Source organism: Mustela erminea, chromosome 6, assembly GCF_009829155.1.
Source record: "Mustela erminea isolate mMusErm1 chromosome 6, mMusErm1.Pri, whole genome shotgun sequence".
NCBI lineage: Eukaryota > Metazoa > Chordata > Mammalia > Carnivora > Mustelidae > Mustela > Mustela erminea.
The window spans coordinates 116296171-116319926 of record NC_045619.1 but is presented as its reverse complement, the minus strand read 5'-3'; the positions used below and the strand labels follow the sequence as shown (position 1 = coordinate 116319926).

General features: G+C 34.6%; 1 protein-coding gene across 3 annotated transcripts in view; it reads left to right on the top strand.

The window, feature by feature from the left end:
- UPF2 (UPF2 regulator of nonsense mediated mRNA decay) overlaps window positions 1-23756 on the top strand; it is a 107133-nt gene that overhangs the window by 18717 nt on the left and 64660 nt on the right. For all 3 annotated transcript variants that reach the window (XM_032349396.1, XM_032349395.1, XM_032349397.1), the window contains exons 4-8: window positions 575-735; window positions 6800-6997; window positions 15371-15520; window positions 17260-17363; window positions 21850-21935. In XM_032349396.1, the coding sequence (XP_032205287.1) occupies window positions 575-735; window positions 6800-6997; window positions 15371-15520; window positions 17260-17363; window positions 21850-21935 (699 nt within the window). The remainder of the gene's footprint in view (window positions 1-574; window positions 736-6799; window positions 6998-15370; window positions 15521-17259; window positions 17364-21849; window positions 21936-23756) is intronic.

The following is a 23756-nucleotide window of genomic DNA, read 5'->3' as shown; positions in this document are numbered from 1 at the left end:
GTAGAGTGGAAGACTAGTTGTATTCTCTGTTCCTGAGATGGCCTGGCCTTGCTTAAGTGTGTTGCTTCATTAATATTCATTAAATGGATAAATAACCAGTACTTGTACAGTAAACTGAGAATTGGCTGTTTGGGAGGTGTGGGCTTTTTCAAAAAATCTTGATTCAGATCATTGTAAAAAAATTTAAGGATACTGATTTTATAACCTGTGGTTTTGAATAGTAACTATTTTAGGTATGTTAAGTATTTTTGATTAACTATCTGAAGGGAGTATTTTTAACAAAAGACTTTTAAAATAATTTTTAATTAGTGGCATTGTCAAATTTTACATTTCTGCAGGCATAGGTAATCACAATTGCCTTTGAAGAATTAATGTTGAAATTTAATTGCTTAGGTGAATTTGATTATACCAGTTTTAATTTTCAGATACATCTTGAAAATGTTAATAAAAATAAATTGAAGAAAACATGCAAAAAGCTTATGTGATAAAATTTTGTGGAACATTCCCAGTGTAACAATACATGATCGCATGTATTTTGATGAGATTATCAGATTATTTCATCATTTGTTTATAGGCGTATTCTCCATTCTAAAGGGGAGCTAAGTGAAGATAGACATAAACAGTATGAGGAATTTGCTATGTCATATCAGAAGCTGCTGGCAAATTCTCAATCCTTAGCAGACCTCTTGGATGAAAATATGCCAGATCTTCCTCAAGACAAACCAACACCAGAAGGTAAGATAGCCCTAAAAACATTGTGATTTTTCAGCAAGCACTATCACTTGTCTTTATTTTGTCAGGTGTATAGTATTGAAAATTTAAGTTTTAAACATGCCTTTAAGATGTTTTAAATGAAGAAGTACAGTATTAAGACCTAATAAGGACTTCGAAAAACTGCTATTTGAAACATTCCTATGAATGGAAAAGGCTTTGCACTCAGAGAACAATAATTAACTCATATGATTTTACGATGTAGTCCTTCGGGTTCTTTTATATTAGGTATCTTTGAATTATATCCAACAGGGGCCTCTTTTTTTTTTTTTTTTAAGATTTTATTTATTAGAGCAAGCACATTTCAGGGGGCAGGGAGGAAAAGAGCAGGAGGGAGAGGGAAAGAATCTAAGAATCTCAAGCAGACTCTGTGTGAGCGTGGAGCAGGTCACTGCGCTAGATCGCACAACCCGGACTGAGATCGTGACCTGAGCAAAAACTAAGAGTTGGACACTTAACCAGCTGAGCCACCCAGGTGCCTCCAACAGGGGCCTGTCTTAAACCATAGTTGGGGTTATAAAAGGATTCACTTTATTTTTCATAAGGTGGAATGGATTTTCGGGATTCTAATATTTTTTATATTTATTTTTTATCTATTTTTTTTGAATGATACAGTATCTTAAGTTGTTATTTAGAATTAAAAGTTACTTTACAGTTTTGTGAGATAAATTGTTTAACATTTTGTGAGATGAGTTTTCCATACTATTTCAAAGATGTTTTAAAGTTCCATTTTGATTGTCCTTAGGTTGGTAGGGCTCTTAATACATTAATCTGTCACATCAGATACTTTATATAATAATTATATTTACATTAGTAGGTGTGTTAATGTGTTACTAGCCTTCAAGCTATCTGGCAATCCTGTTCACTTAAAAAATTTTTAAGAGTAAAGTATTTGTAAGATAGCCTTCTATAATACCAAAAGATATTTTGTATTTTACATCTCCATAAGAAACACATAGTGTATAGTGTGAATGTGTTTATTTTATTAAATTTATATGTAATCATGTGTATAGTGCCTACTAATTTTTATATCCCTTCATCAGTGAACCTCAAAATTTTTGTTTTTTTTTAAAAAAGTTCCACTGTATAATTTGTGTTTATTTTAATCTGGTAGGCTTCTTGGAACTTTTCTGTATATTTATTGCATTTTAGAACCAAAATCTTTGATATTGTTTGGCATTGATTTGGTATTGATTTATTTCTACTGAAATTTAAGGTAGTTTTTCTTTTAATGTTAAATGACTTGAAAAGTATTTTTAGGCATTTTCCAGAGATAACAGCCAACACAAAATTCTGTCCTCATTTTAAAAGATATTTTAACCAGGTATAGAATTTTAGGGTGACATTGTTTTCTTTGAATACTTTTTTATATTTTTCCTCTGGCTGCTTTAAAATTTCTTAATTATGATGTGGCTAGGTATGGTTTTCTTTATGTTTCTTGTGCTTGGGTTTATTGGATTTCCTGAATCTTTTAGTTTATAATTTTCATCAAATTCGGAGAATCCTGACCCTTGTGTCTTAAAATATATTTTCTGTTACTCTTCCACCTGCTACAGAGATGTAATTATAACTATGTTAGGTGGTTTGAAGTTGTCCTTTTTATTCTCTAATACTTTATACTCTGTGTTTTGTATTGGATAGTTTCTATTGCTGTGTCTTCAAATTCACTAGTCTTATTTTACAGTGTCTGATATACTACTAATCTTTTTACAAAAGATTTTTTTTTAAAGATTTTTATTTATTTATTTGACAGACAAAGATCACAAGGAGGCAGAGAGGCAGGCAGAGAGAGAGAGGAGGAAGCAGGCTCCCTGCAGGGAGCCCGATTCGGGATTCGATCCCAGGACCCTGGGATCATGACCTGAGCCGAAGGCAGAGGCTTTAACCCACTGAGCCACCCAGGCGCCCTTTTTACAAAAGATTTATTTAAGAGGGAGAGAAAGCACAAATGGAAGGGGCAGAGGGGGAGAGGAAGAGAGAGTCTCAAGCAGACTCTGTGCTGATCACAACACTGAGATCATTCCCCGAGCTGAAACCAAGAGTCTGATGATCAACTGACTGTGCCACCCAGGTGCCCCATATTATTAATATTAGAGATGTAATTTTTATTTCTAGAAGCTTGTTATATTTTCCATGGTCTCAAACATGCTTAGTCTATCTCCTAGCTTATTGAGTGTATGAAATATAGTTAGAATATCTGTTTTAATGTCCTTATCTACTAATTTTATCTTATATGTCATTTCTGTGTTGGTTTTTAATTAAGTGATTTATCTTCTCTACAGTTCTTGTATTTTTCCTACATTTTGCCTTTTCATCGTGTTTAAATTGGATAACTGCTGGATAGTTTTGTATTCTTAGAAATATCATTGACCTTCATTCTGGGCACAGTTAAGCTACTTTGAAACAGTTTTACTCTTTTCATGTTGGCTTTGTTAGTTGGGATCAGAGCAGCCTTTAGTCTAGGGCTAATTTTCCCTATTACAGAAGCAATATCCTTCTGTGCTCTATTTGATTTCCCATGAATCTTCTATGAAGATTCATAGTAGTTATTTTCCCACTCTAAACAAGTTCCCTCAGACATAGGGGCTGATTAGTATTCTGCTGAACATTCAAAAGGAGACCTCTATTGATCTTCAAGGTCTCTCTCTGTGCTTTTCTTCTCTGTGGTACTCTGTCCTGCAGTATCTGGCCACGTGGGCTAGAGTCTGGCCACACTCTCAGCTTCTTTAGTTTTCATCTCACGGAGACTTCTGGGGTTTGCTTTACTTCTACCTAACTTGCTATAGCCTGGAAAATCTTATCAGGCATTAAGCTATAGGGGTTAATTGTAGGGCTCAGGTTTTTTGTTTCTTCTCTCTGGAAATCACTTTCCTGTGCTATCTTATATCCTGTTCAAAAGCTTATGTATGAATTGTCTGGTTGGGTTTTTTTAGTTGTTTTAGAACACTGGTACCTCATCTTGGTCTGAAGAGGCCTGAACTTTTAAGTGATCAGAATACAGGTTCCTGCCCTGCTGAAATGAGATTGTATTATATATACTGTTCTGCAACTACTCTCTTTTTTACATTTTATTTTTATTTTTTAAGTTTTTTAAAAATTCCAGTCAGTTAACATATAGTGTAATATTAGTTTCAGGTGTACAGTTACAGTGATTCAATACTTCCATAGGGTATATGTATTTTATGTTTAAATATATAAAGTTAAATACTCTTCCAGAGAAATTTACATGCTACTAGCTGTGTGAGAATGAGTTTTTCCTTAGGTTCTTACTGTATTGTAGTTCTTGACTTTTATCTTCTGAGTGAGGTTGAGCATCTCTTCTTTAAGTTCATTGGCTGTTTTATATATATGTTTGTTTCTCTGTGACATACTTGTTTGAATCCTTTACCCCTGCCTTTTCTTTTTCATCAAATATTTATCTATTTTTAATTAAAGTATAAAAGCACTTTGCATATTTAAGAAATTATTCTTTGTCATATGCATTGCAGATAGTTTCCTGAGATTATCGACTGCTTTTCAACTTCGTAGCATTATTTTGTTTCTCAGAAGTTGATTTTTTTGTAATTTATAGTTACTGTGCAAATGCATTTTTCATATATATAAAATATTCATGGATATTATAGAGTAAAAAGTGAAAGTCTCCTGTCTTATGCATTCTGTTTTCCAAGCTATCCATGGTTAACAGTTTAATATGCCTCTATCCACACTTTTTAGTACAAAATACTTATGTAAAATACATAATCAGATTTTGATACATAGCTTTCTTGTTAAGTTATATAGTATGTTATTTTGTATTAACTTTTCTATTTCAATAACATATTTTTGAGAAATTACTGAAATCAGATAAATATGCTTCATTCTTTTAGTGTCTCATTAATATTACAGAGTGTATAAATGCATTTTGTCAGCCCTTATTAGTAGATATTTAGATTCTGTTCAGTTTTGCTCTGTTACAAACAGTGCTATAGTGAATATCCTTGTAAATCTTACTTCACATTTCCTTTTATTTCTTTGGTATAGATTCCTGGAGGGAATCTTACAGGATCAAAGATTATACTTATCTTAAATATTGATAGATACTGGGGTGCCTGGGTGGTTCAGTCCCTGCCTTTAGATTAGGTCATGATTCCAGAGTCTGGTATTGAGCCCCATGTGAGCCCCGTGTCGGGCTCTGCACAGAGGGGAGCCTGATTCTCCATTTCCCTCTGCCTGCTGCTCACCTGCTTGTGCTCTTTATCTCCCTGTCAAATAAGTAAATAAAATGTTAAAAATAAAATAAAATAAATACTGATAGATACTGACAGATGACATCTCCTTAATGCTGTGTTAATTTATACTCTAGATAAGAGAGTGCTTATTTCCCTGTGGGCTTGTCAACATTTGCTCGTATCAGTCTTTTAAACATAATCTAATGTGTTGCAGTGAGAAATGTTAGTTTTATTTAACATTATCCTTTTTAGTATTGAGGTTAAGGTTCTTTTCATATGGTCTTTTACTTAACCTGTTCAGGGGCTTTATCCATTTTCTGTTGGGATTTTGGTCTTTGGTTGTAGGCCTTTTAAAGTTATGAATATTAATTTATTTGTATGAATATTGCCAGTATTGTCTTCTAGTTTGTCTTCGCTTTTGTTTGTATTTTTCATTGCACAAAAGTTATAAATTTATCAGTCTTTTATACTATATGGGTTTGATGCTCTTTGTTTAAATATATGTGCTGTAAGGCATATAAGGAGTGTGCTAGGGAGCCAGTGTTGTGTTGATTGTTGCACTTGGTCTTGTTTTTGCTATGAAATGAATCATTTTCTTACTTTTTTTTTTTTTTTAAAGATTTTATGTATTTGAGAGAGAGAGAAAGAGCATGAGAAGGGGGAGGGTCTGAGGGAGAAGCAGACTCCCTGCTAAGCAGGGAGTCTGATGTGGGACTCGATCCTGGGACTCCAGGACCATGACCTGAGCTGAAGGTAGTTGCTTAACCAGCTGAGCCCAGGCGTTCCTCTTATGGTTATTTTGAGAGAAGCACAGTGAGAATAGATAAATTCACGAGTGATCTCATGATCATGAAGTTGGATATTAATTTTTTTCTTCTGATTTTAAGAAGTTATAGTTGTATGTAAAAGGTAGACTCTGTGTGTGTGTGCGTGTGTGTGTACATGTGCAAATATTTGCGTGGTTTTCTACCATCTACTGAAATATCTTCTTATTTTTTCTTCTTTCCTTCTGTTCTTTTCCAGTTATTTATCACTTGACACTTTATAGCAGCCTGCCTTATACCACGGATTATACCAAAGAATCATACCAAAACTTAATTAGAAGCTTATGGTTTACTTCTGGGGCACCTGACTGGCACAACTGGCAGAGCATTGACTCTTTTTTTTTTTTTGAGAGAGAGGGAGAGAGAATGAGTATGTGTGCGCGTGCATGCGCACGCGCGCGCGCGCACACACACACACACACACACACACACACACGAGTGGGGCGAGGGCAGAGGCAGAGGGAGAAGCAGACTCCCCACTGAGCAGAGGAGCCTGACGCAGGGCTCAATCTCAGGAACCTGAGCTCAAGGCAGATGCTTAACACCCAGAGTTACCCAGGCACCCCAGAGAGCATGTGACTCTTTATTTCAGTGTTGTGACATTGAGCCCCACATTAGGTACAGGGATTGCTTAGAAAAAAATCTTAAATATTTTTTGGTTTACTTAGGAAGATAATTGTGTTATAAGTGGTACAGAGGGTTGGGAGTCATAAAAAAAATGCTTTATGGGAGATGTGAATATTTTAGGAATGGCCAGGCTTATGTATTTCTTATATAAGAGAAAAAGTGTCTTTCACATATGTTGTCCTCTACTCTGTCCTCATTTGATATTAAAGATGATTACATGAACAGTCCGGAGTATTTGTTGATTGAAGAAGCTTCTATTAATTGAAACACTCCGGATTCATCAGTTGTAAAATTGAAAATATCTTGTTACATGTTTTTGCATACTATACCTGAAATGGTTTTAATTTCCTCTGGCTTATTTTATTGTAGAGCATGGGCCTGGAATTGATATTTTTACACCTGGTAAGCCTGGAGAATATGACTTGGAAGGTGGTATATGGGAAGATGAAGATGCTCGGAATTTTTATGAGAACCTCATTGATTTGAAAGCTTTTGTTCCAGCCATCTTGTTTAAAGATAATGAGAAAAGTTGTCAGAATAAAGATTCCAACAAAGATGATTCCAAAGGTAAATTCTAGAGGATAAATTTTTACATTAAGTGCTATAAAAATTAATTTTAAATTAGTATTTGTAAAAATATATTTTTAGTTACTAGTTTTGCAGTATGAACATTGAGTCATTAGATTAAATAAATGACAGAATAACATGGAATAGAGCATGAAAGGGTGATAGATGACATAATTTCAACAGTACCAGAACATTTATGTTAATGTGAAATAATTTGAAAATGTTTGTTTATAATGTAATGAGTTCATGTGAGATCTTGGTAAGAGCTGAAATTCTCCCAGTTGGAGAATTTTCCTAGAAGTGTCAGTTCCGTGGTGCTCTTTACCTATTAAGACTCTTTCTAGGCCAGATAACCCTAGCTTTTTGTGAAGGAGAGTTAATTTAGAGAAATCACAAGCTTTGAGATCATTAAAATAGTGGAAGGTCCTGAATACTAGTCACACCATGTTTTCTAAACGGAATTCTGCCAGACTAGAGTTGGAAGGGAGATGGGAGGGAATGGTGGCAGGGATTTGTAGAGATAGCAGATAATTTTTTTTAAATGTACTTTTGTAATCCGATATATTTATCAGGGAACTCATGTAAAAAAATAATAGCTAGTAATTTTTATTTAATAATTACTTCATGCCAAACGTCATTTTAGTACTTTATAAGTAAAACATTGTTTAATTCTCTTAATAATCCTGTGAAGTGCAGCTACTGTTATTGTCCCTGTTTTCAGATGAGGAAACTGGCACGAAAGGGTTGAGTAACTACCCAGGTTTAAGTAACTTAACACAGCTAGTGAGAGGTGGATCTGAAATTTCAGCCTTGTTAATGAATGATTTGGGCCCTGAATTCCTGCGTTAACACTGCTTTTTGAGTTATGTTAAGATTAGTAATTTACATGCCTTACATTAGAAACTAGAAAGTAATATTCTTTGCTTTTGATGCAGTGATTATAACACACACTTCTAAAACAGTCCCTCATTCCTGTACCCATGAAACAATTTCTCTACATTCCTCCCTTCCTCTAACCCCTGGCAAATACCAATTTGCATTCTGTGTCTGTGGATTTATTTTTAGTGTGTCATATAATTGGAGTCACAAAAGTATGATCTCTTTGTCTTTTTCTTAGCATCATGTTTTGAAGGTATATTCACATTGTACTTTTGTCAGTACTCCATTCCTATTTATGGTTGAATTATATTTCATTTTGTGTGTGTATCACATCAGTGGACTTTCAGCTTTTTATTTTTTTAGTTGAAGTATAGTTGACATGTTATATTAGTTTCAGGTGTACAACATTGTGATTAGACAGTTCTGTATGTTGTATGGTACTCACCACTGTAAGTGTAGTTACCATCTGTCACCATGCAAAGCTATTATAATAACTACAGAATGGGAGAAGATACTTGCAAATGCTATTTCTGATAAGGGGTTAATATGCAAAATATATAAAGAACTCCTACAACTCAACACCAAAAAGCCACATAATTTGATTAAAACATGGGCAGAGGATCTGAATATACTTTTTTTGAAGAAGACATATAGATGGCCAATAGACCATGAAAAGATGTTCAACACCACTACTCACCAAGGAAATACAAATCAAAACCACAGTGAGATATCACCTCCCACCAGACCGAATCACTAGTATCAAAAAAGACAAAAAATCAGAGGTGTTGGTGAGAATGTGGAGAAAAAGGGATCTTCATTATTATTGGTGGGAACATAAATTGGTACTACAAATAGAAAACAGTATGGAATTTCCTCAAAAAATTAAAAGTAGAAATATCATACAATCCACTAATCCCACTATTGGGTATTTGGGTAATTTGAAAGGATATATGCACCCCTATGTTTATTGCAGCACCATTTACAATAGTCAGAATGTAGAAGCAAACTAAGTGCCTGTTGATAGATGTGAATGGATAAAAGGATATGGCATATATATATATAAAATGAAATGTTAGTCCTAAGAAAGAATTAAACCTTAGGCATTTGGTAACTCAGTCAGTTAAGTGTTTGCCTTCCTCTCAGGTCATGACCTCAAGGTCCTGGGATGGAGCCCTGCATCTGGACTCCCTGCTCAGCAGTAGGGTCTGCTTCTCCCTTTGCCCCTGCCTGCCCCACTCCCTTGCCCCGCCCCCAACTTGTGTTTTCTCGCTCACTCACAAATATATAAAATCTTAAAAAAAAATAGAATAAGATCTTACTATTTGCAACAACTTGGATGTTGTTAGATCGACCTAGAGAATATTATGCTAAGTAAAATAATTCTGACAAAGACAAATACCATATGATTTCACTTATATGTGGAATCTGAAAAACAAATGAAAAGAAAAAGAAAAAAACCCAGAAACATATTTATTAATACACCCAACAAACTGGCGGTTGCCAGAGGGGAGGGATGCAGAAGGATGGATGAAATAGGTGAAGGGGATTAAGAAATACAAACTTCTATGTTTAACTTTTAAACTCTCAAACTGTTTTACAGTGGCTGGACCATGTTAACATTCCTACATTTCTCTATATCCTTACCAACCCTTGTTGTTTTATGATTTTCTTTTTCCTACAGCTGTCTCCTAGTGGGTGTAAAGTTGGTATTGTAGTTTTGATTATGTTTTCCTAATGACTAGTGATGTTGCATATGTTTTCATATGGTTGGTGACCATTTGCATATCTCTTTTTAAGTCCTTTGTCTATTTTTTAACTAAGTCATCTTATTATTGTAAGAATTTTTAAAATATTCTGGATATTAGACCCTTATCAGATTTGCAGATGTTTTTCCCACTCCAAAGATTGTCTTTTTACTTTCTTGATAATGTCCTTTGACACACAAAAACTTTTTTTTTTAATATTAGACTTCATTTTTGGGGTGCCTGGGTGGCTCAGTGGATTAAGCCGCTGCCTTCAGCTAGGTCATGATCCCAGGATTCTGGGATCGAGCCCCACATCGGGCTCTCTGCTCTGCAGGGAGCCTGCTTCCTCCTCTCTCTCTGCCTGCCTCTCGCCAACTTGTGATCTCTGTCAAATAAATAAATAAAATAAGTCTTAAAAAAAAATATATTAGACTTCATTTTTTAGAGCTAAAGCTTTAGGTTCACAGCAAAATTAAGCTGAAAGTATACAGTTCCCATATCCCCCGTCCCTCCACACACACACAGCATCCCCCACTGTCAATATCCCAACCACAGTGGTGGATGTGTTACAGATAACGTATGTAGTAACACATCACCCAAACACCTAAAGTTTTTAACTGAAAGCTTTTTTTTAAAGGATCAGTTTTGTTTTCCTTTTTCATATATAACATATATTTAAAATGGGGGATAGGGTCGTGCTACATATTAATTGAAAGAAGAGTAATAAAACAATTTCGTTTTGTGACATTCTTCCTTAGAATCTAAGTTCTAAAGTATACTGAATGTGAAATGAAAAACAGGCTATTTTTTAAAGTTTTATTTTTATTTAAATTTAGTTAACATAATGTATTAATGGTTTCAGAGGTAGAGGTCAGCAATGCATCAGTCTTACATAATACCTGGTGCTCAGTATATTACATGTCCTCCTTAATGTCCATCCCCCAGTTACCCCACCCTCCACCCCACTTCCTTCCCCAACCCTTAGTGTTTCCTATGCGTAAGAGTCTCTTGTGGTTTGTCTCCCGCTCTGATTTCATCTTTTATTTTTTTCTTCTCTTCCCCTATGATCCCCTGTTTTGTTTCTTAAATTCCACAGTCAGTGAGATCATTTGATAGTTGTCTCTCTCTGATTGACTTATTTCGCTTAGCCTAACACCCTCTACTTCCATCTATGTTGTTGCAAATGACAAGATCTTTTTATTTTTTGATGGCTGAGTAGTATTCCAAAAATTAGGCTATTTTTGTGTACACGATAGTTGAGGTCATCCTATGGTAAGAATGCCATAGGATAGTGGAACCATAAAAATATGTGGGACTATATTGTGGTACCATAAAAATATAAAAACCTCTTGGTTAATCTCAAAGATGTTCTTACCTTAAGATAAATTTTACTTTATATTTTATGGAAAGTAATGTTGAAATATTTGAAATGTTTCAGGAAGTATAAGGAAAAAAATACATAAAATGCTCATTTCAGGTAACTACTGCTCAGTTTTGTCAGTTAAAGTTTCTCAGAAGGCATTTCCTCATATATGTACAACTGAAGCCCTGAGGAGTAGTTTCTAAAACATTAGTTACCTCAGTATTTCTTTCTGCCATGATAGGTTTTTCATAGCATCATTCAAGTTTGACTTACTTGAAGGGTTCTAATATTTGTTTTTCTTTGAGGTAGTGGGATTAAGGTATCAACCTCTCTTGTGAGATAATGAACTGAGGGACATGGACGAGACAAATATGAGCAAGCCTGTTGACTTACAGTCACATTAGTGGGGAGCAGCCTGGGTCTCAAAGAATTAGAATATGAAGGAAAGTAGGAGTGGGGCCATAGGAAAAGTACAAGAACTGTGGCAGTTGAGGCAGTGGGGCTGGGGGCACCTGGGTGGCTAAGTCAGTTAAGCTTCTGACTCTAGATTTCAGGTCATGATCTCAGGGTTGTGAGATTGAGCCCTGAGCATGCAGCTCCTTGCTCAAGTGGAGTCAGCTTGGGATTCTCTCTGTTCCTCTCTCTTGTCCACCCCCCCCCCCCGCCCCACCCCTGCCATATACCATGCACTCTCTCAAATCTTTAAAAAACAAAAACAAACAAACAAACGCGTGGTGTCAGTAACCATGGTTGGAGATCAGATAAAACTCTGTGGCAGAAATGGACCTTTGTGACAGACTTTTTGAAGCTTAACTTGAATTTTGACAAGAGATACTGGGGTGGACCTTCCAAGTAGAGAGAATGGCATGAAAAAAAAAAAAAAAACAAGACACAGCAGCTGGAAATTATCTAGTATATTTGGAGAGGAAATAAGGATCAAATAATTCATTCTGCCTTTTTAGAAGGTATAATAAATTTGGAGGGTAGTGAGAAATTCATTTGAACTATCTCACTACAGTCCATGAGTATCATTTATTTGAAGTTTAAATAACATAGATGCATAGATGTGATTGATACACAGCTTTTTGTTACTGTTTTGTTACTTTCTGTTAAAATGTTACTGTCAGTGATATAGGATAAATTAGAAATATGGTGTGGACCAGCAAGTAATATAAGAGATCAATCCTGTGAACAGTATTATGAAAGGAGAAGGGGGGTATGGTCTTATGTACAGAAATATACCCAAGAATGAATAAACCAAATTTGTAACTGACTAAGCAATTCAACTTATTAAAAGAAAGAAAATGCTATTTTATTTGGTAGAGGTATTCTGTGGATAAAAAATTATAGGACAGTTTCTACTAGTAACTGGTTTGAACTTTACCTTTCATTCTTACCAGTATGATAGAAATTAATCTTCCAATCTGCACCAGCCCTGGAATTACCTCAAACCACTAACTTAAATACCTCTGTGTCCTTATACCTTACCTTCTCAGGTACCCTCACTGCCCCTCTTCTGCCTCTTTTGAGACATCTAGTCCCTTGCTTGGCTTCCTCAGTTTTTAAAAAATTTTAAATTTGCATTTATTTATTATTTTTTTTGGCCTTCCAATAGTTTTCACCTGTCTTCGCTTACCTTCTTTTCTAGATTGCATGCTGCTATACATCTTTAATATTTCTTTTACACATTCTTTCTTCTTCTGTCTTTCATTCATACATGCCTGTCAAGTTCAGCCCTGGATGAACTCTGTCATCCGCCATATATTGATTTCTGTATCCAAACTGTTGAGTTCTCTTAGAGATGATCATTTAGATAGCTTGATAACTTGATAAATTCATGGTCACCAATCTCAACTAGGTTCTCAACACTGCATGGAAATTTGACAGCATCTCTGTCCTTAGTTCCCTCTCCCATACTCCGTAACACATTTTCATTCTCTCTCCAGTTTTCGTTCTGCTTCCCTCTTAGCAGAAGATGATGTGCAATATAGTACTTCATAGAGAAGATGGAGGCCTTCAGATATAATTCCCTCAATAGTGTACCCCTTCTAATTTATAAATCTGCCGGTCTTAGGGCTTATACAATGTTTCTTCCCTGGGTGATAAGGTGAAATTCTACAACTTCTGTATAAGGCCAGGTCATCTTCTTGCTCTGAATGTTGTTTCCTTCTTTATCCTGAACCCTGTTGCAGTCCATTATCCCTTTTTATCTCTTTGATACCGAATTCTCTGTCTCTCTTTCCCTCTCTCTACTGGATCCTTAATCTCAGTATTCAAACATATTCTCATCTTTAAAAAACAAAACAGATCAAAGCAAACTGTGAATACTCTGAAGCCTCCTGGGCCTCCTATCCTTTGTTGGCTACTATCCTGTCTCTTTTTTATGTAGTCCTTTTGAAACACGCAGATTGTTCACTGTCTTACTTCCTCATTAGTCTACTTCAGTCTGGCTCTAGCCTCACCTCTATGCCGAAACTGTTTTTTGCCAAAATTACCAGTCAGGTTCATGTTGCTGTATCTCATGGGCAGGTTCCAGTCTCTGTCTCATTTGATCTCTCAAACCATTCAACACAGTTTACTATTTCCTTTGTGGAGCATTTCCATTCCATGGCTTCTGTGGCACTAAACCTTCTTGTCTTCTCTACTTACCTTCAGTTTCCACTTTCATTGGACCTTTTAAATGTCAGTGTTTTTCAGGGTCCAATAGAAGAGGAAGGGGCAGTCACTGTAGTAATCAAGTCTGCTTATTTCAACCTTTTACGTGTATCTGAGATTGGTTTTGTTCTTACTGCTTTTATTCTAATCTAAGGCGCTGTCGTCTTTTAACCTGGGCCACTGTGTGATTCTTCCTCCCTGGCTGCCCTGGATTTGCTCTTGCTGCCTTCTGTACATTCTAAAAATTAATTTGACTCTCCTGTCTTTTTAATGGCTTTACATTTATTTGGAAGATAATGTATACTTGTTAACCTTGTCTCTTGGATGCTGCACAGTTTGGTGTAGGTCTTCCTCCAATATCTGATACCACATTACCCTTACTTTTTTCGCCTTTTTAGCATCTGCAGCAGGATAGTCCTATTACTTCATGGCCTTCCCTCGTCATGTTTTCTGCTTGTAATCCTTTCTTCACCATATTCCTCTGACTCACTTGTGTATATTAATTTAATTTCCTTGGATAGGTTATACATTTCTTGAGAGCAAGAGTCACATTTATGCTTTTTGTGAATGTTCAGTTTAGCATAGTTTTGAATACATAGTAGCTGGTAGTAAATGTTGGTTTTTTTGATAGCCAGACGTCAGAGAATACTGGGAAATGAGTATATGCTCCATATGGGCAGGGGTTTTTATCTCGTGCGAAGTGGTATCCTTGTTGTTTAGAACAGTAGCTAGCATGTAAGAATTTAAGTGTTAGTTGAATGGAAGGGTAAATGAATAAGAAAACTGTCTCCAATAGAGGTAGCAGAACCAATCCATATTAGAGTTTTGATTCTTCCAAATATGGGATGGGATCGTGTATCAGTAAAACATTTCTACTTTTACTGCAGAAATTATGAGATTAGAGACTCTTAAGAGAAGATGAGGCTGAGAAATATAATTTCAGTGGACACCCTAAGTCTACTACTCTTTAAAGCATAAAGTCTTGAACTCAGGCTTTTTTGTTTTTTTCATTTATGAAAAATTTCAAACACAAAAGTAAGGCTAATCCATTGAAAATTATGGCAATATTGTTGAAGTTGAGTTTACTTCCGCTTTCATTTTTATCCTTTCTGTTGAGCCTTATTACCAACTCCTGGCTATTTTTCTTGGTTTTGTTGCATTTTTTAATTTCCTCTTTGCCCTGACATCTGAATTACAGGGATGTTTTCCCAATTGGTCTTTTTGCATCTAGTCTTTCTGATTAATCTTGTGTATTGTTGCTAAGTCAGTTTTCACGTCACCTCACATTTAAATGTTATCTCCTGCTCATGACCCAACAAAGCTCATACTGTGTAAAAGAGAAAGTCTGAAGTTGTCATCATGGAGTTTGAGATCCACCTTAATCTGAGTCCACTTTATCTAATCAACTTTATTTTCCTCTCTTTACCACAGATCCTCATGCCATGTATGTCTCCATCCATCCATCCATCCATCTATCCATCTACCCACCCACCCATTCCTTTGGTTAATAGATGGCTTATAGAATCAAAGAAGTTATGGTCTTTGTTCTCAATGAGTATACTATATTTTATAAAATCTGAGAATATTAAATATATACTCAAGTTTATTGCCAGGTATATATGTAGATTCTAAGACAAATGATGCAGATTTTGTGAATTCTTACCTATTTTTGTGACAGGATTTCAATATGACTTTTAATTCAGAGATAACTGATTCTTTGTTTTCAAATAGAGACAAAAGAACCTAAAGATAATAAGGAAGTATCAAATCCTGATGATTTGGAACTCGAGTTGGAGAATCTAGAAATTAATGATGACACCTTGGAGTTAGAGGGTGGAGATGAAGCTGAGGATCTCACAAAGAAACTTCTTGATGAGCAAGGTAAGTTTTATTTTGCTAACAATTTAATTCTTGATTAATTTTTATACACAGAGCTCCTGCTTTACTCTTTAGTTCTCTATTTTCCTATTCTTTCCAGGCCATCACTTTTTTGGAATTTGATTTGGAATAGAAACATAATATGTCCCATGTAATGTGAATACATGCTTTAATGATCATCTAAATTCTCAGTATCTTAATAGATATTTCTTCTGCATCTAAGTTTGTCCTGAATTTACTTTAATTTATGGTATGATCTTTACAGTCTTAACATAAAAGTATTTGAAAGTTTTTCTAAAATGTTTGAGAGATAAAAAGACAACTAGTAGATCAGTTTGTTATAATTTTGTTTTTATAATTGAGTAATATTTTGTATTTAGTAAAAAAAAAGTTTTTTGTTAATTACTCCCTAAATACTTCCTATTAGTTTTTTTTTAATTAGTTAGGACTTTTTATTGAAGTACAGTATGTTATATTAGGGACAGGTGTACAATATGATGATTCAGTGATTCTGTACATTATCGGTGCTCATCATGATGTCTCCTCCTGATCCCCCTTATCTATTTTATCTGCCTGCCCAACTGCCTCCCCTTTGACAACCACCAATTCTCTGTATTTGAGAGTCTTTTATGTTTGTCTCTTTTTTCTTTGTTTGCTTGTTCTGTTTCTTAAATTCCACATATGAGTGAAATCCTACGTTATTTGTTTTTCTCTGACTTACTTCACTTTAGGTCCATCCATGTTGTTGCAAATGGCAATATCTCATTCTTTTTATGGCTATTAGTAATATTTAATATATACATATACACACATATATATATGTACCACATCTTTATCCATTTATTAGCTGGGATTTTTTTATTAGAAGGATACCTTTTGTCGGTATTGCTTACTTCTCTATTGTCTTCATTGTTTCCCACTGCAGATTTTTTTTTTAAGACTTTATTTATTTATTTATTTATTTATTTGACAGAGAGATAGAGTACAGGCAGGCAGAGTGGCAGGCAGAGGCAGAGAGAGAAGCAGGCTCCCTGCAGAGTAAGGTGCCCGATGTACTCGATCCCAGGGCGCTGGGATCATGACCTGAACCAAAGGCAGCCGGTTAACCGACTGAGCCACCCAGGCATCCCTACTGCAGGTTTTCTTTTCTCCATGTCATGAAGGGAGGGTGGGCATGGTTGGAAGCTGCCCTAGGCCCAGGTCCTATCAGGTCCTATCAGCTATTAACATCAAAGGACAAGAGAGTCTCTCTCAGTATCTATACACTAGGATTTGGCTAGTGGTTGCCTGTGGCTAAGAGGAAGGCAATATGCTGTGCTGTGGCTGTGCTCTTCCCTATCAGAATCCCATGGGTTGCCTTCAAAGGCAAACAAGTGATGGGAGGGCTGTTATTACTTGAAGACATGGGGGTGGGATGCTCAGCAGATAAAAATAACAAATTTACTATAAAACTATATGCAATTTATGTTTGAGTTTTTATGTCTAATGTAAAAGTTTGCCTTTTCATATTTGATACCTGAAAGCCTACCTGAAATCTTTAGGTTCTGATTCTAGATAATACCCAAATAATTAGGGTAATAGCTTCCATTTTTCATAAAAATGTTTTCATAAAAAGGCTTCCATTTTTTCAAAAAACTCCAGATTATCTATTTGCCAAATAACTTAAAATTGAATGTTTCTATTCTTGTCTGTATTGTCTCTTTCAATTTTTTTAACCTATTTAAAAAATAATTTTATATTAGAACAAGAGGATGAAGAAGCCAGCACTGGATCTCATCTCAAGCTCATAGTAGATGCTTTCCTCCAGCAGTTGCCCAACTGTGTCAACCGAGATCTGATAGACAAGGTATAATTGTCATGGTTTAACTTTATGCAAGCTCATAGACCTTGTGGGATAGCTCTAATTAGGAACGCCTGTGCGTTTTGGACAGTTTTTGCCATAGAATGAACTATGTTTTCAAGTGGACTCTTGGGAATTCAAGATAAACATAGAAAATTGGATCTAATTTGTAGATGTTGTCTCTTAGTGTGAAACTGTGTCTAGAATTGGCTTGATGCTTCTCCCCTTCATCTAGGGACCCCACAGTTTGAAAAATATGGTTTTAGACCCGAAATTCTTAAAGTATGCTTTGTCAGTTTCTGGAGTCTTCTGAGGCGCTTTCATGAGGTTTGTAAAGTTAAAACTCTTTTCATACCAAAACTAGGGTCCCCCCCACCACTAGCCTTGCCTTTTCATTGTTTTTGACATTTGAAAAAGCAACTGGCAATTTAGCATGAGTGGGTGAAAACTGTGCTAGTAGCCTTTGTATTCTTTGCTGCCATGATTTGCAATTAAAAATAGAGTGCTACTTTCACTTAAGACTCTCCTTGATGACTGTAAAAATTTATGATTTTATTTCATTTCGATCTTTGAATACACATCCTTTTAATCTGAAAAAAATGGGACTTTCATATAAGGCACTTCTGCTTTCTCAAGGTTTTCTTGGGAAAATAGTTGTGTGATTGAGTTTCGAGCTGAACTAGTTGCTTTTTTCATAGAATACCATTTTTACTTGAAAGAAGTGATGGACAGACTGTTTACTCAGACTTGGGTGTTTGGCAGACAGTTTTCCAACATGAACAAGATGATCTTGTCACTTCAAGGACAGCAACAAAGTATTTATTACCAATGAAGGAAAATTCTAAACAAAAGTTAGAATTTTGGGATACTTAGGTCTACCATGACAAGCTTGATACCTTCCCAATTGTTTTCTGAAGAGATTCATTGATGAGACTTTCCTGATGAGATTGGCAATTATATTAAATAATGTAATTTTAAATATATAAAATTATGTCTATGGAAGATCTGCATCACTCAGTGAACCATTGTTCTAAGTGACCACGAGACCGTGTTCACAGAATCTTGCTTGGCTGTTAAAGGTTCACTCAAAAGTGCAAGTTAGACCAGTGGATTTTAATGTAGCATGAAAAATTGATTTATATGGTTTTGGTTCCACATTGCAACTAACCGTTAGGAAACTACCACTTGTCAAGTTTTGGGGTAGTATCAGAGAATATCTACAATTATTGGAAAGTATACTAAAGTACACCTCCCTTTTCTAGCTATGTATATATGTGAAGTTGGATTTTCTTTATTTACTTCATCCTAAAAAAAAAAACACATCATGACAGACTGAATGTATAAGTAGATACAAAAATATAGCTGTTATCTAAAAAGGTACCACTTTTGGCACTAAATTATTTTCATCTTGAAAAGTATATAGTTTTTTCCAAAAACAAGTAACAACTAATAGATTTATTGGTATTTTTAAGTGAAATGATATTTTAAAAGTCTCTCAATTTTAATTTCTAATACAGTAAATGATGATAAATGTAACCCATAAACAAAGTTCTTTCAGGTAAAGGGCTTTCAAGACCCAAAGTTTGAAAACTTGCTTTAAGCCTTTTTTTTTTTTTTTTGGGTCAGAGTATAATATAATCATTTTTTCCCCATAATGGTCTGACAGTCTCCTGTGGAGAAGTTAAGTTATTTTTCAGCTTTGAACTCGTTTAGTCCTCCTTCAAATAATTTTAGATGTGTTTCACTAACTATTCATATAATCAAGTAGGCTTGAAACTGTTTCCAAATTGGCTTCTTGGAGTGATTAGGTCATTTACAGTTTTCAAAAACTTATTAGCAATTTTGAAATATGAATGAATATTTTCTCTGCCAAATTTTCATATATTTATTCATGTGACATAAACAGAGGATGATAGAGAGATACCTTGACACTCCTGCTTCATCCCCATACCCCATTTTGAGTTGTATCATGAAACTTGAAGGTGAGAAGGAACTCACCAGTTTTGTATATAGTAGCATTATTGTAATGCGTCTGCATTGGAAGTTATCCTCTAGCGCCCTGCTCAGTATTAAGAGTTATTGCCAGTAATGACTGTATAGTAAATTCTGAGTTAGCTCTCTGAGGGTCACGTGGGCCACTCCTCCCTATTGGACCCCAGTTTGTTCCTCTGGGGATTTTTCCTCTGGGGAGTTAGCGTCCTCATGAAAGGAATTTCCTCCATATACACTCACAGATGTCCAAGTGGCTTAAAGAGAAAAGTACCTGGGAAACAGAAAAATCCAAGAATTCTTTGAATTCAGTAATTATGTAACACTATAGAAACCAGAGTGGAGATTTGGGTAACTTCTGTGAGTAATGTCATTCATGGTGATGTTTGTTTATTATTTTTTATTAATGTTTATTTCTACATACATTTGATGATCATAAGAATTTATTTTTACTTAATAAAATAAGAAATGATTATTGAACTTCCATTGACCCAAAATGTTTTGAAACAAGTTTTCAGAATACTGCTTATTGAGTTGCCAGTCAGCAGTTGTTCCTCAGGCAGGTATATGCCGCTAGAGAGACTCTTTGCTTCCGTTTCTCCCAAAAGGACAGGACTGGTTAAATCTAAGAATAATATGCATATGAAACTTTTCTCTTTTTAATTTTCTGAAATTTAATAATTCTAACAATTTTATACTCATCTTGTCTTTTATTTATTCTGTATACTTAGAGTAGTAGAACCCCTACTGTGTGTTAGGCATTGGAATGCTTTAAGGACTCCTGATCTGTGGAGAGTTTTGAATATTGTAGGTTTTTTTCCCCCACCTAACTGGCCTTTGATTATTGTGCTAGGTGAAGTGATTATTGCTTTTTCTGTCTTTCTAAAATTTATTTAGGTAGAATATGCAAAATATTTACGTATTTTAAAGGACAGTGTTCTGAAGTAATCACTGAGATATATTTTATTTTTCGTGTTTTCAAATTTGTAGTGAAACATAAGCCAATATTGGCCTTTTAAAATGTTTCTTAATATTTTCAAAAATATTGATTTGAGAGTTTGTGTCTGTATGTGAACTTTTCCAGTGTTAACCTGTTTTATTTTCTGAGTACATGACTTTGGGGTTTCTATTTATTAGGTCCAGAATTTTTCAGTGTTGCAAATGGGTGAATTGATTGTAGGAAATTTATTTTATTTTCTCCTTTCTCTTTGTTATTTTATTTGCTATGAGAAGCTTTAATGTTATAAAATGTAAGCTTTAATAACGTTGATTATACTCTCTTTACAAGTAGAAGAAAATTCTAAATTGATTTTTCTGTCTTGACTAATTTTGATGTACAGTTTTGATCTTGGTGAATACTTGGAATGTGAGTTAGTGTCCCAGGTTTGAATCTAATCAGTGTTAGTTGTGCCATTTCCTCAAAAGATTTAACCAAATGGGAGATATTTCAGTGTGTTCTGTCAATAGTGAAGAGTAGAAATCCTTAATAGATCTGGAACTTGTGGATCCTTTATGTGCATCTGATAATCAAGAAACTAAGGATTGGGATTATTGATAAAATAATCATTATATTACATGTGAACCTATGGAAGGACAATATTTGAAATCCTCAGAAGTATATTTAAAGCTAGTTTATTCCTTTTAGAAGTGTGACTTCCTTATTTTTCTTAAACCAAATATACTGAAAATCTTTAACATTTTAAAATATATATGCCTATGTTTTAAAAATACCAATTACTCATATTTTTGCTTTCCTCTGGCTTCCTAGAACACATACCTCTCTCAGCTTTTCTTTTATGCTTAATTGTCAGACATAGTGATGAAATACTGAACACTTCTTTGTTCTTGCTGTATGGAATGGTAGATTGCTGCACTAGATAACAGGTGTGGGTATTTTTTGTAATCCTGTGATGTTTTTTCTTTAAATTGTTGAATCTGACTGTTGACGCTAAACTAAAACTTCTTAGTCAATGCTTAGGCACTTATTTTTACATGTTCCTGAGAATAATATATACCTTTCTCTCATTTCTAGTTTATCTCTGTTCTTTTTTGATTATCCTGATTAGTGGCAGTAATTTTCTTGGTTTTTGGTAACTTTTCTTGCTACTTTCTAATTCTGTCAGAATATTTTTCCAGTATTAATGGTGATTTACTTGACATCAGTGAGCTCAGAGGCATTAATTGCCATTTCATATAAATATTTGCCAAACAATTTGTGGCAGGTCTTCAGTCCACTCACTTGGGTTTCTGTTTGTAACGCTAGGTTGCAACTAAAAAGTTTATGAGACATGTATTTTGAGATCTAAAAAGAGAGAAGACTTTAAACTTCAGTGATCTTTTAGTTTGGCATATGCTTACAATGCTAGTGTTCTAAAAGTATTTTGAAATGCTTAGGAACAAGTAGAAGTCCTTTGTAGCATGCATGGTTTCTGCTTTCATTAGCTAAATTGAAAAAAAAAAATTTTTTTTTTTTTAGAAAAAAAATTTGCTTTTTCTCCTTTAGGCAGCAATGGATTTTTGCATGAACATGAATACAAAAGCGAATAGGAAGAAGTTGGTACGGGCACTCTTTATAGTTCCCAGACAAAGGTAGGTACTAAAAACCAAAAAGTAATTTGTTAGTGTTTTTATGCTGTAGTGATGATTGTAAGATAAATGTTTTTACTCAGCTCTCTCTTTAAAAACATCTCTTGTCAGCAGACATTATTATTTTTAGCATATTTTCTGGAACTTTTTTCTTGTTGATTTCTGTTCTTTTGTTCATTAGTTTTAGTGGAAATATTTTTTCTAATGCTAATCTATTATTTGAAGAGAAAATGTTTGAGAATAATAGCAACCTAAGAGTAGTAATAACTTAATCATTTCTAGAAGCAGTTGGTTTACATTTTTGCCTCTGCGAAGAAAAAAATAACAAAAGGTATATAAGTTTTTTGGAGAGTTTTTATTTTGTATAAGGATCAGACTAATTTAGTGTTTCTAATTTTTGCAGTTGTATTTAAATGAAAAGTTCCATGTTTTTGTAATTATGATAGTTTAGAATTGGAAGTTATATTCATGATTATGTTGCTAGTTATTCAAGCAGCATATTAGTTGCATAATGCTTTTAGAGAATAATAATGCTGTAAATTACACTAACTTAATGATCCTGAAATATGGAGGACCACTCAGTCTATTGACCTTACGAACGGAGGAGATGTTTTTCTGTTTATTCAACAGTGAGTAATTAAGTAATTTTGTTCACTGTTATGATGATTACATACCACATAGCTAATGTAGATACTTCCCTAGAAAGTAAGGGCTCTGAGGGATTTTCATTAGGTCCATTTGTTGGTAGAGGCCCATAATCTGTTGATAGAAGGTTTCTCAGTGAAACCAAATCGCTGCTTCTTTTTCTTTCATACTGGTTTTTGCCTCCTGCCAGCATCATTAGTATGAGCATTTGATTTTTCATCTTAGTGGGATAAGAGAGATGGAATGTATTAATAATAATAATTAAGCATTCTCTAGTTGAGAAAGTCATGTACATGAATATTTTTATAATATGCATTTGATTTCATCAAATCTAAGGTGCCATCAGTTATGAAGTGCACCATTATGTAAAACTAAGAAAAAATAGTGCCGTTATTGTTAAACCCTTAATTGTGAGACACATCCCACTTTCATGTATTTGTAAGTGGGAAAAAGAGTATGCCTCTCATTGATGAAAATTCAGATACTTTTTCCTCAGTATCTTGGACTGATTTTTTTCAAGTGGTTCTCTTCTTATAAAGTGGAAATTTATTTTCAGATTTCTTTCAACTCTATTTGAATGAAGAAATAGGTATTAACAATTATTTGAACTTAATATAACACAGAATAATCCAAAGTTAGCAAAATAAAAGTCTTTGTTTACAAAAGAAATCATGCAGTGATGTTTAAATAGTTTGCTTACAAAAGAGCATCCTGTCTCCCTTCATCCCTACTCTGTCCTGTTCCACCATACTCTTCCCCTCCTCAGGTGGCCCACCCCCTAAGAAGGCCCTCAAAAACTGCATATTATTATTTGGTCTTTGCTAGTTGTATCCTTTATAACTCACTTTATCTGCTTAGCTCATTAAATAGCTGCAAATTAGATGTACTTGGAATCTGCTAGAAATGTAGACTTAAAGGTAGTAGTAAGTGACAATTTCTGGTTTGAGAGGAGAGGGAAAAAGTAAAGAGACAAGTGTATAGTATGCTAGAGCCATGAGGAAGAGACCTATATGTAGTCTTATATACCTGAAATGTATAAATTCAGTCCTTTGGGTTTTTTTTTAATAATATACCTGAGTGATCAGAAAAGATTATGTTCTAAAATTTATTTATTAACTAATTCATTAAGAGTCTGCTATATTCTGTGCTAGATTAGTGTTAGAGATACACTAACAGGAC